Source organism: Mandrillus leucophaeus, unplaced genomic scaffold (assembly GCF_000951045.1).
Source record: "Mandrillus leucophaeus isolate KB7577 unplaced genomic scaffold, Mleu.le_1.0 Scaffold338, whole genome shotgun sequence".
Classification (NCBI taxonomy): domain Eukaryota; kingdom Metazoa; phylum Chordata; class Mammalia; order Primates; family Cercopithecidae; genus Mandrillus; species Mandrillus leucophaeus.
This window is the reverse complement of record NW_012103565.1, coordinates 1,587,301-1,600,381: the sequence shown is the minus strand read 5'-3', so window position 1 is coordinate 1,600,381 and position 13,081 is coordinate 1,587,301. Positions and strand designations below refer to the sequence as shown.

The window sequence follows — 13,081 nt, the reverse complement described above, 5'->3', positions numbered from 1 at the left end:
TGATTAAAAAAAAAAAACTTTGAAAGCCACTGGTCTAAGGATAATATGTACTCTCATGTTGATTAAGAATCTCACTAAACCAGATAGAATAATGATAAAGTTTTTGCAAGATCAGTGCATACCAGTAGTTATAGTACTGTTTCCTAAGATTCTCTTCCATCTTTTGTGTGAAAAATCATGTTTGTCCGCATGTGCTCTCTCATAAGTGGGAGTTGAACAATGAGAACACATGAACACAGGGAGGGGAACATCACACACTGGGGCCGTTTCAGGGGTCAGGGGCAAGGGGAGGGAGAGCATTAGGACAAATATCTAATGCATGTGGGGCTTAAAACCTAGATGACGGGTAGATGGGTGCAGCAAACCACTATGGTACTTGTATACCTATGTAACAAACCTGCATGTTCTGCACATGTATCCCAGAACTTAAAGTATAATAAATAATAATAAATAATAAATTAATCATGTTTATTTGTCATATCATGTTACCAGGCTCATTGGAAGCCTGAGAACCTGGAAATGAGTCCAGTAGAATAATCAGGCTCCTAATGTGCAAAGTAGTGGAAAGATTTAGAGTGCCGTGTTTCACTTTTCATTTGTGATATAGTAGTAGTAGTATTCCATGTAGACGAAGAATGAGCATCAATGCGGAGCAGAATCCTTGATGTTTACTTTTGCTCTTAGCCAGGGAAAAGGATATGAATAGCGAAGAGGAGTTTATACTTACTGATTATATTTCCTAGGAAGTGGGAAATTTATATTATTCTATTTAGGAAATTATTACATATAAATTTTATGCCAGGTTCTATTCTAAGGGCTTTATTTACATATATTACCTTATTTAATTTTCACAGTAGTCCTGTGAGGTGGATGTTATTTTTTTCCCCATTTCACAGATAGAGCCACAGAAAGGTTAAGTAACTAGCCGTGGTTACAGAGCCAAGCCCAGCGGCCTGACTCCAGAGTCAGAGCTCTCAGTTATCACAATATGTTGCCTCTCATACTGTATAGGCCATGGCAGTCCATGTAGTGAGATCATCCAGAGATCCTGCTGCCACTCAGCCTTTCTTCAAATGGGCAGCCATTTCTCATCTTCTGGTGTCTGGTGAAGATACTTCTAGGTTCTCAAATACATCTTTGCAGATCTCTTAAGTGGTTTGAAGGCCACCTATGAAGTCATAGATTTCTAAAGTTAAGTTGAAAATACGCTGCTTTTCCCCTTTTGGTTGCTTTGTAGGTTAACCAAACTACAGCAGCATTAAAAACCAATAATGTGAATGTCAGTTGCCGGGTACAGTCAACTGCATTTTTCTCTGGTGACCAAGTTTCCACTGACAAAGAAGGTAAGTAAAGCATTTTATCAGAAATGATTTTTGTCTGGAGTAAGTTGCTTATGTGTAAATGCCTATCTGAAGATTTAAAAATCTTAATGTCACAGAAGCCTCATATTCCTACCAATGCCTGGTATACATTGTGGCAGGTGTGCATCTTGTTTCAGAAGCAAAGAATATTTCTACAATAGGTTACTTCTGTTATTCATTGATACTTAAGTTATTTATTCAGCAAATATTTCTTTTACACTGACAGTAGTAATAACCCTGGCTATCATTTATTGAGGGTGTATTGTGTGCCAGGCCCTTTGCTAAGTTGCCACTATACAAACATGATCTCATCCAGCCCTCCCAGTAAATTTCATAATGAGCGTCTTGAGGCCCTGTCCAAAGTCTTGCAACTAGTAAATGGCAAAGCTGAGCTATTTATGGAGCTTGTCTCTCAAGCCCACACTCATAACCTTTTTGTGATACTGTTCCTGCAACACAGTTATACTGTTCCAGTGGCTGCATCTGTTTGCATTTTCTTCTCAGGACACATGTTTCCTGATACGGGGATCAATATACTTTGATTTTAGATGAAAATTGATTTGCTTGGCAATTTTTCTTTTAGGTTATTCTTTCATAATCTCAAAAAGGTATATTATTTTCTTTTCCAAGTAGAGTCCTCTTATTTTTATATGTATTGTTGAATAAGGACAGCTATATAATACAGTTAACAATCTCAAATAGTGAGACAGAAATTATTCTGACGTTAAACTCCAATTCGTTGTTCCCTTGTTCAGGGTATACATATGGCTTTAGTCATTACATAAATAAAAATTAGGAATAGCGGCCTGTTTGTGATTGATAGTAATTCAGGCAATCTGATTTGCAGGAATCTGCCTTGCATGTATAGCTAGTTGGCTACTGCTATTCTGGGAGTGGTGGACAGCACCTTTGCCATACTAAGTTACCAGCTGTTAGTGTCTTTAATTGGCTTTAACAATAGAAGATGAGGGATTGAGATAGATGATTAAGGGATAGATAGGTGGGTGGATAGATGCATCCATGGATGGATGGATGAAACCATAGATTTTGTTTTAAAAGTAGAAGAAGGGATATTAGAGGTTATTTAGACAGATCATCTCATTTTTTAAATGGAGAGATAGTAACTTATCCTCAAGATCTTCTGTTCTAAGTCTAGTGCTTTTACCAGTACTCTACATATTAAGGTTCTGGGCTTGGCTATATATTGCCATTTAGTGTCCTGGCCATAAAGTAAGCTTTACATATTGTACATTATTTCCTTTTTTAGATATTTAGCTTGGTTTGGTACCAGAGGAAGCAAATGAACTATATGTTGACTTTCTTAAAATAGTTTTCTTTGTCTAGTCATGACTGGTTGGATAATGACTATCCCAGAACCATGAGCAATTTTAAGAAGGGTCAAATGATAACTTTCAGTTCTACGTTGACAATGAAAATCTCTTACTGAAGACTTTTTGACGTCAGGTGGTCACCAGACGGCAGTCATTTTCTATGTAATACTAAGACAAATTGTTACTTTGACTTGAGAGCAGAGGAGAATGGAAAAAAGGAAGTGAATGAATATCCCAGCAGCAAACCTGGGGTCTGCTTTTGGTGGTTTATATCCCCGCATGGTTATCCCATCTTATGATTAAGTTTGATTATCTGCTTGTATTCTACATAAAATATTGAATTCAGGAACAGAGTTTTGAAACAGTTTTTGTTGTCTTCTTATGTAACTGTGTTTCTAATTGCTGCCAGAGCTGCATTTTAGTACTGAGAATCCAGATGCTTTAGAACTAATGATGATAAATTCTGAGTTAGTTGGTTTTTTTAAGTGTTTTATTAGTTTGGGAGTGTGTGTGTGTGTGTGTGTGTGTAGAACTATATATAGAACAATATGTACATATAGAACTATATATATATTTTTTCAGGGTTCTTATAAAGCAAATACCTAGTAGTAGAGACATACGGTATTTTATTTCTCTTAAATGAGTATGCTCATTACTGTTGAATAATTAGATTTATTCTTTATTGAAACAGGCTTAGAAAAGATTACCCTTTTAACAAAGACATGACTATTTCATATTGTTATAGCTGATTTTTAAACTTTATTTGTATTCAATGGTTTCAACTAAGAAAGCAACCCTGAGTTTTTCTTTTTACTGTCATTTAGGGAGCATCTACTGTATTGTACTTGTTTTATCTTATATCTTTGGTATCATCCCATGTCATATCTCATCCATCATATCTTCCCACTAGTCTGACAGATAGATATTACTATCCCCATTCTACAAATGAGAAAACTGAGGCTAGAGCTTAAGTGAGTTCCCTTTATCCAGATAGGGTCAGAATTTGAACTCAGGTCAATTTGACTGTAAAACCACCATAATTACTATTTTTTTTTACTTTCACTCCTCCTTCTGTTTCTTTCAGAGGATTATATTCGTTATGCCCATGGTCTGATATCTGATTACATCCCTAAAGAATTAAGTGATGACTTATCTAAATACTTAAAGTAAGTATTGATTATCTTCAGTCATAATGAAGTACCATCTGCTTCTTGGTTTCCCCAGCAGTGGGGTTTCCTTATGGCTTATCATATCACTGTTTATGATACAAGATTATTCTTGAGCTGTGTCATATTACTTTGTGCCTTGGAGGTGATTTTTAATGGATGATTGGAATGAACTGATTTGATGGATACAGATTGCAGGAACTAGTTAATGTCAAGATTGGAATTATGGCTTGGTCTGATTTTAGAGGATTAACTATGTTAAAATTTTATCCTCAATTATACTTAACTAATTTGGTTCTTTATGATCATTTTAAGAGGTAGAAAAGAGGGATGGAAAGAGTAGATGGAATATAGAATTTTTTTAAATTTATAAAATATTTGTATCATTTGCACTATTATCACTAGATGTTCACTGAAGGGACTTTACTATGCCCAAGACTTGGAAGTCAAAGTAATATGAAACACAATCTGTGTCTTTGAGGGACAGAAGAAGGGTTTTAAGAATGGTTTAATGTATGTTCCTTTCTTTATAAAGAGTTTATACATTTAGACTTTAAGTTGAAAAAGAAGTGTTTATTTTCTAGATTTTTGCAAAATCGTTACTTAATTTTGTTGTTAAGATTTTATGCGTGTGATGATTTAATAGCTTTTCCTGATCCTTATAAATCCTTTTTATCCTCTGAGTCATGAAGATAAAATGACTTTTTAATAGATATAGTTACTGGTTTTAGCAAATTCCAGAGATCCTACTTTAAAAAACAATGATTGGAAGCTGGTTTCTATAATAGTTAAAGTGTGTTGAAAGCCTGCTTCAAATTGATAATCATATCCCTCTGCTTAATATCCCCAGATTTCTATGCTGCTTGTCTTGTTAGAGACCTCATGTCTTTGTACTCCGTTATTTGTATAGATTCCTTTCTTTCCACTAACATTTTTAAGTTTTGGTTGAAGAGTTCAGAAGAAAGGTATGCCAATTAAACTGCTTTCTGATGGAAGAAAAGTTGAAATTTATGTGGCTTTTTGTGAACAGTTAAAATAATTTTCACCTTTAAATACATGTTAGCATCTTTATTATGAAGAAAAAATACTCCAACACCCAAACACAAATTTATAGAGGCTAAAGAAAAGCAACTCTGTTCCAACAGATGGGTTCTAATTTTATTTTTTAGTTCAGACAACGCCAAAACAAGGAATTACATATCAAAATAAAGACTCTTTTATTGAGAAAACTTTCATTCTTTACACTGAGGTAATTGAACAGAAAGATATATGGAGGTAAAGCTGTAAGTTGAAAAGTAGGACTTACTAAGTCTTAAGTTGGCCCTGTCTTTCTGTTTGTTTGTCTATGAAAAACCATGACTTTGATTCTTATTTTTAACTTCCTTAGGCTTCCAGAACCTTCAGCCTCGTTGCCAAATCCTCCATCAAAGGTAAGAAGCTGTGACTAAGATATCTTTGGGGGACTTAGAAAAATATTACACTCTTACCACATGAGTTTAGTTTTTTCTAATATATTTTAAAACATACTAAATCCATTTTGCATGGAGTGATGCCATGTGGAATAAAGATTGTAGTGGGCTGTCCATCACTATTTTTTATTTTTGTAGATTCCACCTGAATGGTAAATAAAGTGCCATGAAAACCCAAGAAGAGTTGGTTTTAGCAAGGTACCCCTATGAAAATATTAAAGACATATAGTTAAAATTAAATCTTCCTGCATTAGTTAGATCACTTAATTAAATTTAGTAATCACTAAGCATACTCTATATATAACTAAAATTCATTTTGCCAAATCTAATTGTCACTGGCACACAAAGGTGAACAGAAAATGATTTCCATAACACAAAGAATCCTTTGAGAAAGGATGATCACTTTTTTTTGAGTTTGAAATGATTGATGAATTTACGTGTAATCTTTGTTAGTGGAAAATCTTTTCCTCGTTCATTCTCAGGCTGCTACCCACAGCTCCTCTGCAGCTGGTGTGTTTATCTCCTAGATCAAGAGAATGGAGAAGCCAATCATAAACCACACCTGACTGCAAATTGCAGCGTTCCTTCAGCCCAGACCAGATCTCAGATGAGTTAAACGCTGCTCCAAGACAGGGAAATAAGCATGCGCACCAGCTTGTCAGTGAGGTCATTTCTTCAGCCAGCAAAGTAAAGAATGCCTTGAGAATGTAAAATGGACATACTGCGGATGTTACAAACTTTCCTTCTCCCTTACATTCATTCCTTGGCCTATAAGGTAGCCAACATGCTCAGAATTTTTTATATCATTCCCTTTATAGAGGTGGTGGTGGCTCCAAAAACATTGTCCTTAGAAAAGGACAGAAAATTGAAAGTACAGCAGTGTTTGTCTGGGGCTATGTTCAGCATGTTGTCAAAAAAAAATGCATTTTTTACTCTGTTGGAGAATGCACTGGGCAGAAGCCTGTTCCTGTAAGATCTAAGGACTGCTCTAGGCCAGACCCATGCTTCTTTCATTCCAGTCGTTAATCTCTGACAGTAGCTCTAGAGGACCTAGACAGGCACAATTGTGTTGCTGAAACTAAGAGGGTAGGTTCTCTGAGAGTGTTTCTTATTTTTCTTCATCCAAAACTTAAGCAGATTTTTTTCTCCCAAATATCTATCTTCCTTAGTAACTTAGAGATCATTCATGAATTGATCTAAACCTATTCTTGAAAGCTTTAGCCTTGGGTACCTTTTGGAGTAATATGTTTCATAACTTTATTCTTCTCTGCTCCTGATTTCTGTTTTCTTATTTTAATTTTCAGAATTTAAGTTGTTTGTGACTTCATCATTTATGATTTAGATCAGGGATCAGCAAACTTTTTCTTCTAAAGCCCGATAGTAAATATTTTAGGCTCCATGAAGCAGATGGACTCTGTTGCAACTACTCAACTCTGCTGTTTTATTGTGAAAACAGCCACAGATAATACATAAACGAATGAGCATGGCTGTGTTCCAGTAAAACTTCATTTATAAAAGCAGGCAGCCAGCTGGATTTGGCCCCTGGGCCTTCATTTGCCAAGCCCTGATTTCGATTTTGGCATCTTGCTCTTCCTAAACCCCAGCCTTGTCTTCTATATTATTTGAGTTGCTTTTCGAGGTCTTCTACTCTGTGTCTTTCTGGGGTTCCAGTGTACACATTATAAACTATACTGGATGATGTACCATCATTTAAACAAGCGTAGGACATATCTTCTGCTAGCTTTCCTGTCTGTATCCAGGATTTGATTGATTTTTACAGTAATATAGTTGACTGTTTGCAGGAAATATATTCCAGTAGCTGTTAGGTATCTTTGTATCTATGTTGTAATCGATAGCATGGAGCCTGTCATCCTTAATATGTTTTATGTTATTTTCCTTTACTATCATATGTCTGCCTTTGTTGAAACTCAGCTTCCAACCCTCACTCGTTCCAGTCTTTTCAATTTGTCACTGTCAGCAAGCAGAGTTGAATACAACCAGTGGGTTTGGAGATGTTCCCGAGTTTCTTCTTGCAAATCATTTGTAAGAAGGCCTAACATTAATCCCTGTGGTACTCTGTACTTTGTTCTCTTTCCAGAACTGTATCCATCTAGTCATTTGTTACTGTCTTTCTGAGCCACTTTTCTGCTGAAACAATCTCCCAAATCCATAGTGATTTGGTCTTTTAAATAACAAAAATTTTAGTAAATGCTTCAATCATCTTTTTTTCCAATATATTCAACAGTGCACTAGGAATAACATAAAAACTAGTTCTATGTAGAGACTACCACAATCATTTTCTTTTTTTAAATACTTATAACTGGTATCTTGTTTTGTTGTGAGCTATTAAAACACCTGAACAAATCATTTCTCCAATTAAACATTTTATGTCCATACAAAAGTACCTTTCATCTTAAGTTCTTGTAATGAACACTTTTTATTTGAATTATCAGTGAAAAGTGAACCTCACCAGTGCAGTGGCACACACTTGTAGTTTTAGCTACTCAGGAGGCTAAGGCAGAAGGTCGCTTGAGCCCAACAGTTCAAGGCTATAGTATGTAATGATCGCAACTATGAATAGCCACTGCACTCCAGCCTGGGCAACACAGTGAAACCCTGTCTCTAAAGAAAAAAAGGGAATGATGCCTAAGTGTTTATAATGACATCTATGTTAGGAACATTTTGCCACAGCATCCTCATAACTTCAAGCTTTTTGTGTTTTGAAAGTATTTTGGCCTTCAGCATTATTAGCTGTGAGTTCCACACTCCTAGCTAAAGATCCCTTTCTAGAAAAAATGTGCATCACCTAAACACCCTTTACTGTCTTAATTTAAATAGAAACATGTATTCTTTTTTTCTTTACTTTTTTTTTCCTTTACTTTTTGTTATTTTCTTTTCTTTTTTTTTCTTTTTTTTTGAGACAGAGTCTTGCTGTGTCATCTAGGCTGGAGTGCAGTGGCACAATCTCAGCTTACTGCAGCCTCTGCTCAGGTTCAAGCAATTCTCGTGCCTCAGTCTCCCGAGTAGCTGGGACTACAGGCACATGCCATCATGTGCAGCTAATTTTTATCTTTTTATTAGAGATGGGGTTTTGTCATGTTGGCCAGGCTGGTCTCGAACTCCTGACCTCAAGTGACCGCCCACTTCGGCCTCCCAAAGTACTGGGATTACCGGCATGAGTCACTGCACCCAGCTGAAACATATATTCTTAACAAAGTTGCAAATATACATTCACTTGGTGCTGATAGGTGGTTCATTTGTGATGGATTAGTCTTTGTCTTTTAATGATTGATTTGCTAGAGGTTGCTGTGTGGCCAAGAGGTTTTCCTATAGTATGTGGTATATTCCCAGGATGAGCCTCTGTTTTTTACAGCAAACAATTTCAAGACATGGTGTTTTATTCTTTTGGGTTATGGGATAAAACACCATGGGCTGTGGAATCTTTTAGCACCAATTCTACCAGTTCTTTGTTTAGCCAAGCAGGGGCATGAAGAATGAAGTTGGGAGGAAGTCTGTTTCCTAGGGTAGATCCATGTTGGGTCTGGTCAACCTGGTGTCTCCACAAACAGCCTGAAAATTATAAAAATCTGGCTTGTGATTACCATGCAGTCAGTTCTCCATGTTCAACAGCAAGACTTGTCTTCCCTGCTATTGTACTTTTTACATAATAAGTGTGGCATGATTTCTTCTATATTGTGATCATTAAGGCTAAAGTCTAGCCCTTGACGAGATTCTCACATTCACTGGTGTAAAATGTTCATGTGAAAGGAGAAAATGTTAAGTAAAGGTCTGACTTACTTGCATTGGGCCTAATGGAAAGAACACTGTATCAAAATTGAAACCTTGGCCGAAGTCCTCTACTTGGTGACCTTAAGCTATTCATTTAGCCTCTCTGTGCTTCCCTCTCTTGCTGGCTGCTTGCTTGTGCAAGGTTGTTCTTGCATGAATAAAGTAAGATAATTGAATTGAAAGGAGGGAAGGACATGAAGCTGTACAAAGATAGTGATTATAGAATAATATTGTCCCTTCATTCGTAAGTGAACATTAAACCAGCCCAGGAGGTAAATGAAATAGGGATTCTGGCTGGACACCTGGCCTCCTTCGAGAGACTATTCTTATTTTGACTTCTGTGCTTTGCATTCATCTGGTAATTAGCAATCCCCTCGTGCCCACCATACCTGGCACCTACAAAGCCTGTGTTTGCTAGACCAGCTAAGGACCTCAGCCATGTACTTACCCAATCATACCCACCATCACCAAGGCTGCTTCTTAGAAGTGATGTGTGACTTGATTCCCTAAATGATTGACAAAATGTAAAGGAGCCTGTAAAAAGTAAGCCCTTTGCTGTGTCTTCTGTTCCATTTGCCTCTGTGGAGGTCTAAATTATACATGTTGGTTTTTTTTTTTAATGGATTGATGTTAGTGTCAAGGTGACATTTGACACCACTTCACTGCTCTAATGTTGCAGAAAATAAAGTTATCAGATGAGCCTGTAGAAGCAAAAGAAGATTACACTAAGTTTAATACTAAAGATTTGAAGACTGAAAAGGTATGTGGGTTCAGGTGTAGTGGCGTATCGTTCGTACTCATTGGGTGATGTACATGAATACACGCGGAACAGTTGCACGCTTGATCGTGATTGCAGTTTTGGCCAGGAAGAATTATTAACTTGCATTTCTGTGACTTAATAATTAATTCAGAATTGTGTATGACAATGAAAATGTTAAGCATTTATGATTTATTAAATAAGTTACTAGTTAATTAAGACTTATAATGAGTCAAAGAAAAACAATATACTACTTATCAAGAGTGTGCCTAAATTTTGCTATGTATTCATAGAGTGATAGGGTGGGAAAGGAAGGAGGAAGCTCTACAGGTAATTTTTTATGAACCCTGCTGCCCAGAAGCAGAAATTATGATGATGATGATAAAAATTATCAACAATTTCACCATTCCGCACTCACCCTGGCAAATGGCATTTTGGTGACATTCCTTACTGAGTTTTATACATGCCTTGTAAATACATATGTGGCCTTTAACACTGGCATTATAATACTCAGTTCTGCCCTTTTTAGTTAGCATTAAATTGTGAAAATGTTCACATGTCATTAAACATTCTTTGAAAAATTATTCATGTTTTTATGATATTCAGCCATGGGTGTTTATTTCACCATATGGAATGTAATTTAATAATTCCCCTATATTTGGACATATAGGTTACTTCTGATTTTTTTATTTTTTGTTTTTATTGAAGTGATAGACATTCTTACTTATAGACTGTATCTCCAATCATTTCATTAGACACAACTTTGAACTAAGAGCTTGGAGTACATGAACTCTTTCATGATAATTGAAATATATGTAGCTAAAGTGCTTTTCAAAACTGTAGAAATTTGTGCTCCCAAACATTATTGCCAATGAGTATTTATCTTGCATTTTTGACAGCATTGAGTATCACTTTTATTCTTGAACATTGCTGCCTGTCAAATTAGGCTACATTTCTTTAACTGGAAAGGTTGTCTTTCCAAATGCTTATGGCCCATTTGCATTTTTGCAAATTGTTGGTTCCTGTCCCTTGCCTGTTTTTATGTTGAGATAGTAATGTTTCTCTGTTGCTTTGTATGAGCTCCTTCTAAATTAAGGCTATTATACACTTTTCGTGAAATATAGGATACAAACTTGTTTTAACCTTTTCATTTGATTTTTTAACAGTGTTAAATTTTTCTGAGGATTAAGTACAGAAATTGTTTCCCTTTATGATTTTTCCATTGTTTTTATGCTTAGAAAGGCATTGCCCATCTCAAGATAAGTTAACTTTCACTTAGATTTTAAAAATACTAACTCCCCTTTGAGTTTAATGTTTTTTAGAACTGTTATTCTTAAATCAATGTGTAATTTATTTGGGCATATGGTATTGGGGATAGTTCAATTTAAGATCTGCCCAAATAGGTAGTTATCCCGATGCTGTGTCAGCAGGGACATTGTCAGTTTCTCTGAGAGAAATCTTTGTGCCCCGCCCTTCTGTGTGAGTGCCACTTACTGTATCCACTTGGGCACAGCATGGGGAATGTCTTAAATGCAGAGATAAGTCTGAAGCAGACTGTTGCTTTGCACCATTGAGTCAAAAATAAGCCTACTAAACTATAAGTGACTGAATGTGAAAAGCAGAATTGTGGGAATCATATACTGTGCCTCTAAAAAATACTTTGGCAATGACTTTGTCTTACAATTCCCAGGTAGACGGGTGTTTTTTTGTTTTTTGATTCCCATCATTTATGCTTCTTCCAAACAAGCTGTGGTGCATCTGCATCAAAGTTAAATCAGCTGCTACTTACCTTCTGCAAGTGCTTTATATAAGACATGGAAGAAAAAAATTCAGTGACCAGAGAGAGAGAGAAATGTACAGGGCAGAATTATTTGGAGTCAGCTTTTTGGAAAGTATTGCTTTGTTGGAGGAAAAATAAGGCAGCTATCCTGCTGGTCTGGGATGCTTTGCAACACGAGTCATCTTTTGAATATCATGGGGTTGTCCTTGGTTTCCCATGGAGCAAATGAATGAAATCAGATGGTAAATTGGTGTGAATTATTCATCAAGTGGTAATACAAGGCTGTAATTCCTACCTCTGACAATTGCGGCCTGTGTCAGTTCCATTGTTTGTGTTATTGCACTTTATGCACCCTCCAGAATTATCCACCCCCTCTCCAATGTAAACCATTGATTGGAACATTCTGCTCCTTAGAAGGCGGCAGTTTTGTCTTCCACCTCTTTTAACATATTCTGTCTCTGAGGTCTGAATTCTGAATAGAAATCAGAACTTTTTCACTCCCTCATGAAGCATGTTAGTGGGGGACGCTTACCTTCCTTAATGAAACCTGAGACATGCAGTCTCCTTTGATTTGCATGTATGATTAATAAATGTTACATTCATAACAATTTTTCTCTCTTATTTTCATTAACAGAAAAATAGCAAAATGACTGCAGCTCAGAAGGCTTTGGCTAAAGTTGACAAGAGTGGAATGAAAAGTATTGATACCTTTTTTGTTGTAAAAAATAAAAAAACAATTGGAAAGGTTTGAAACTTTGATAATAAAATCTAGCAAAAATATTTGCTTTTTACATGTTTCAATTTGTGCTTCCTGACCATTAATGACTACCTTTGATGGGGGGAAGGAAGAGGCCAATTTCATGTTCTCTTAAACATTTCTTTGCATTTGGTTTTTGTGTTCCTGAACGAAATATGGGAAAGTGATTGTGTAACTTCATGGCTATGGCCTTTTGGAGTCTCATCTGACATAATGAAAAGTAATCACGTGAAGAGAATTAACATATAGCATCAGGATTTTCTCAATAAACTGATCTGTGACAATGTTAGAGTGTATGACTGTTTTTTAATGCAACTTTGCACCCAGTAGGTATAGTAATAATATTTTTAGTATACTGAGGGAAACTGGATTACAAAACTGTCAGGTAAATTATTACTTTTAAAAAGGCTTTAGTTTTTGGTAAATTTTTTTAATGGTGTTTCTCTGTCTTTATGAATAGATGTTCTTTGTAGAAAATAGAGAAAGTAATAAAATAAGAATTTCAATCTCCCATTTCTTCATTACCCAGAGATAATATATTTTCTTATAACAATTTTTAGAAGGGAATTATAGTAATTTTATGACTTTTTTTTTTCAACTTTTATTTTAGACTCGGGGTACATATGCAGGTTTGTTACAGAGCGATACTGTGTGATGCTGAGGTTTGGGAT

At 35.9% G+C, this 13,081-nt stretch overlaps 1 protein-coding gene across 1 annotated transcript in view; it reads left to right on the top strand.

Moving 5' to 3' along the window:
• The window catches only part of RNASEH2B (ribonuclease H2, subunit B), a 50,062-nt gene extending 37,367 nt beyond the window's left edge, over positions 1-12,695 (top strand). The window contains exons 7-11 of the mRNA XM_011988762.1: positions 1,238-1,343; positions 3,777-3,858; positions 5,246-5,288; positions 9,796-9,876; positions 12,288-12,695. Of these exons, the coding sequence (XP_011844152.1) occupies positions 1,238-1,343; positions 3,777-3,858; positions 5,246-5,288; positions 9,796-9,876; positions 12,288-12,404 (429 nt within the window). The 3' untranslated portion in view covers positions 12,405-12,695. The remainder of the gene's footprint in view (positions 1-1,237; positions 1,344-3,776; positions 3,859-5,245; positions 5,289-9,795; positions 9,877-12,287) is intronic.
• Positions 12,696-13,081: the final 386 nt, after the last annotated feature.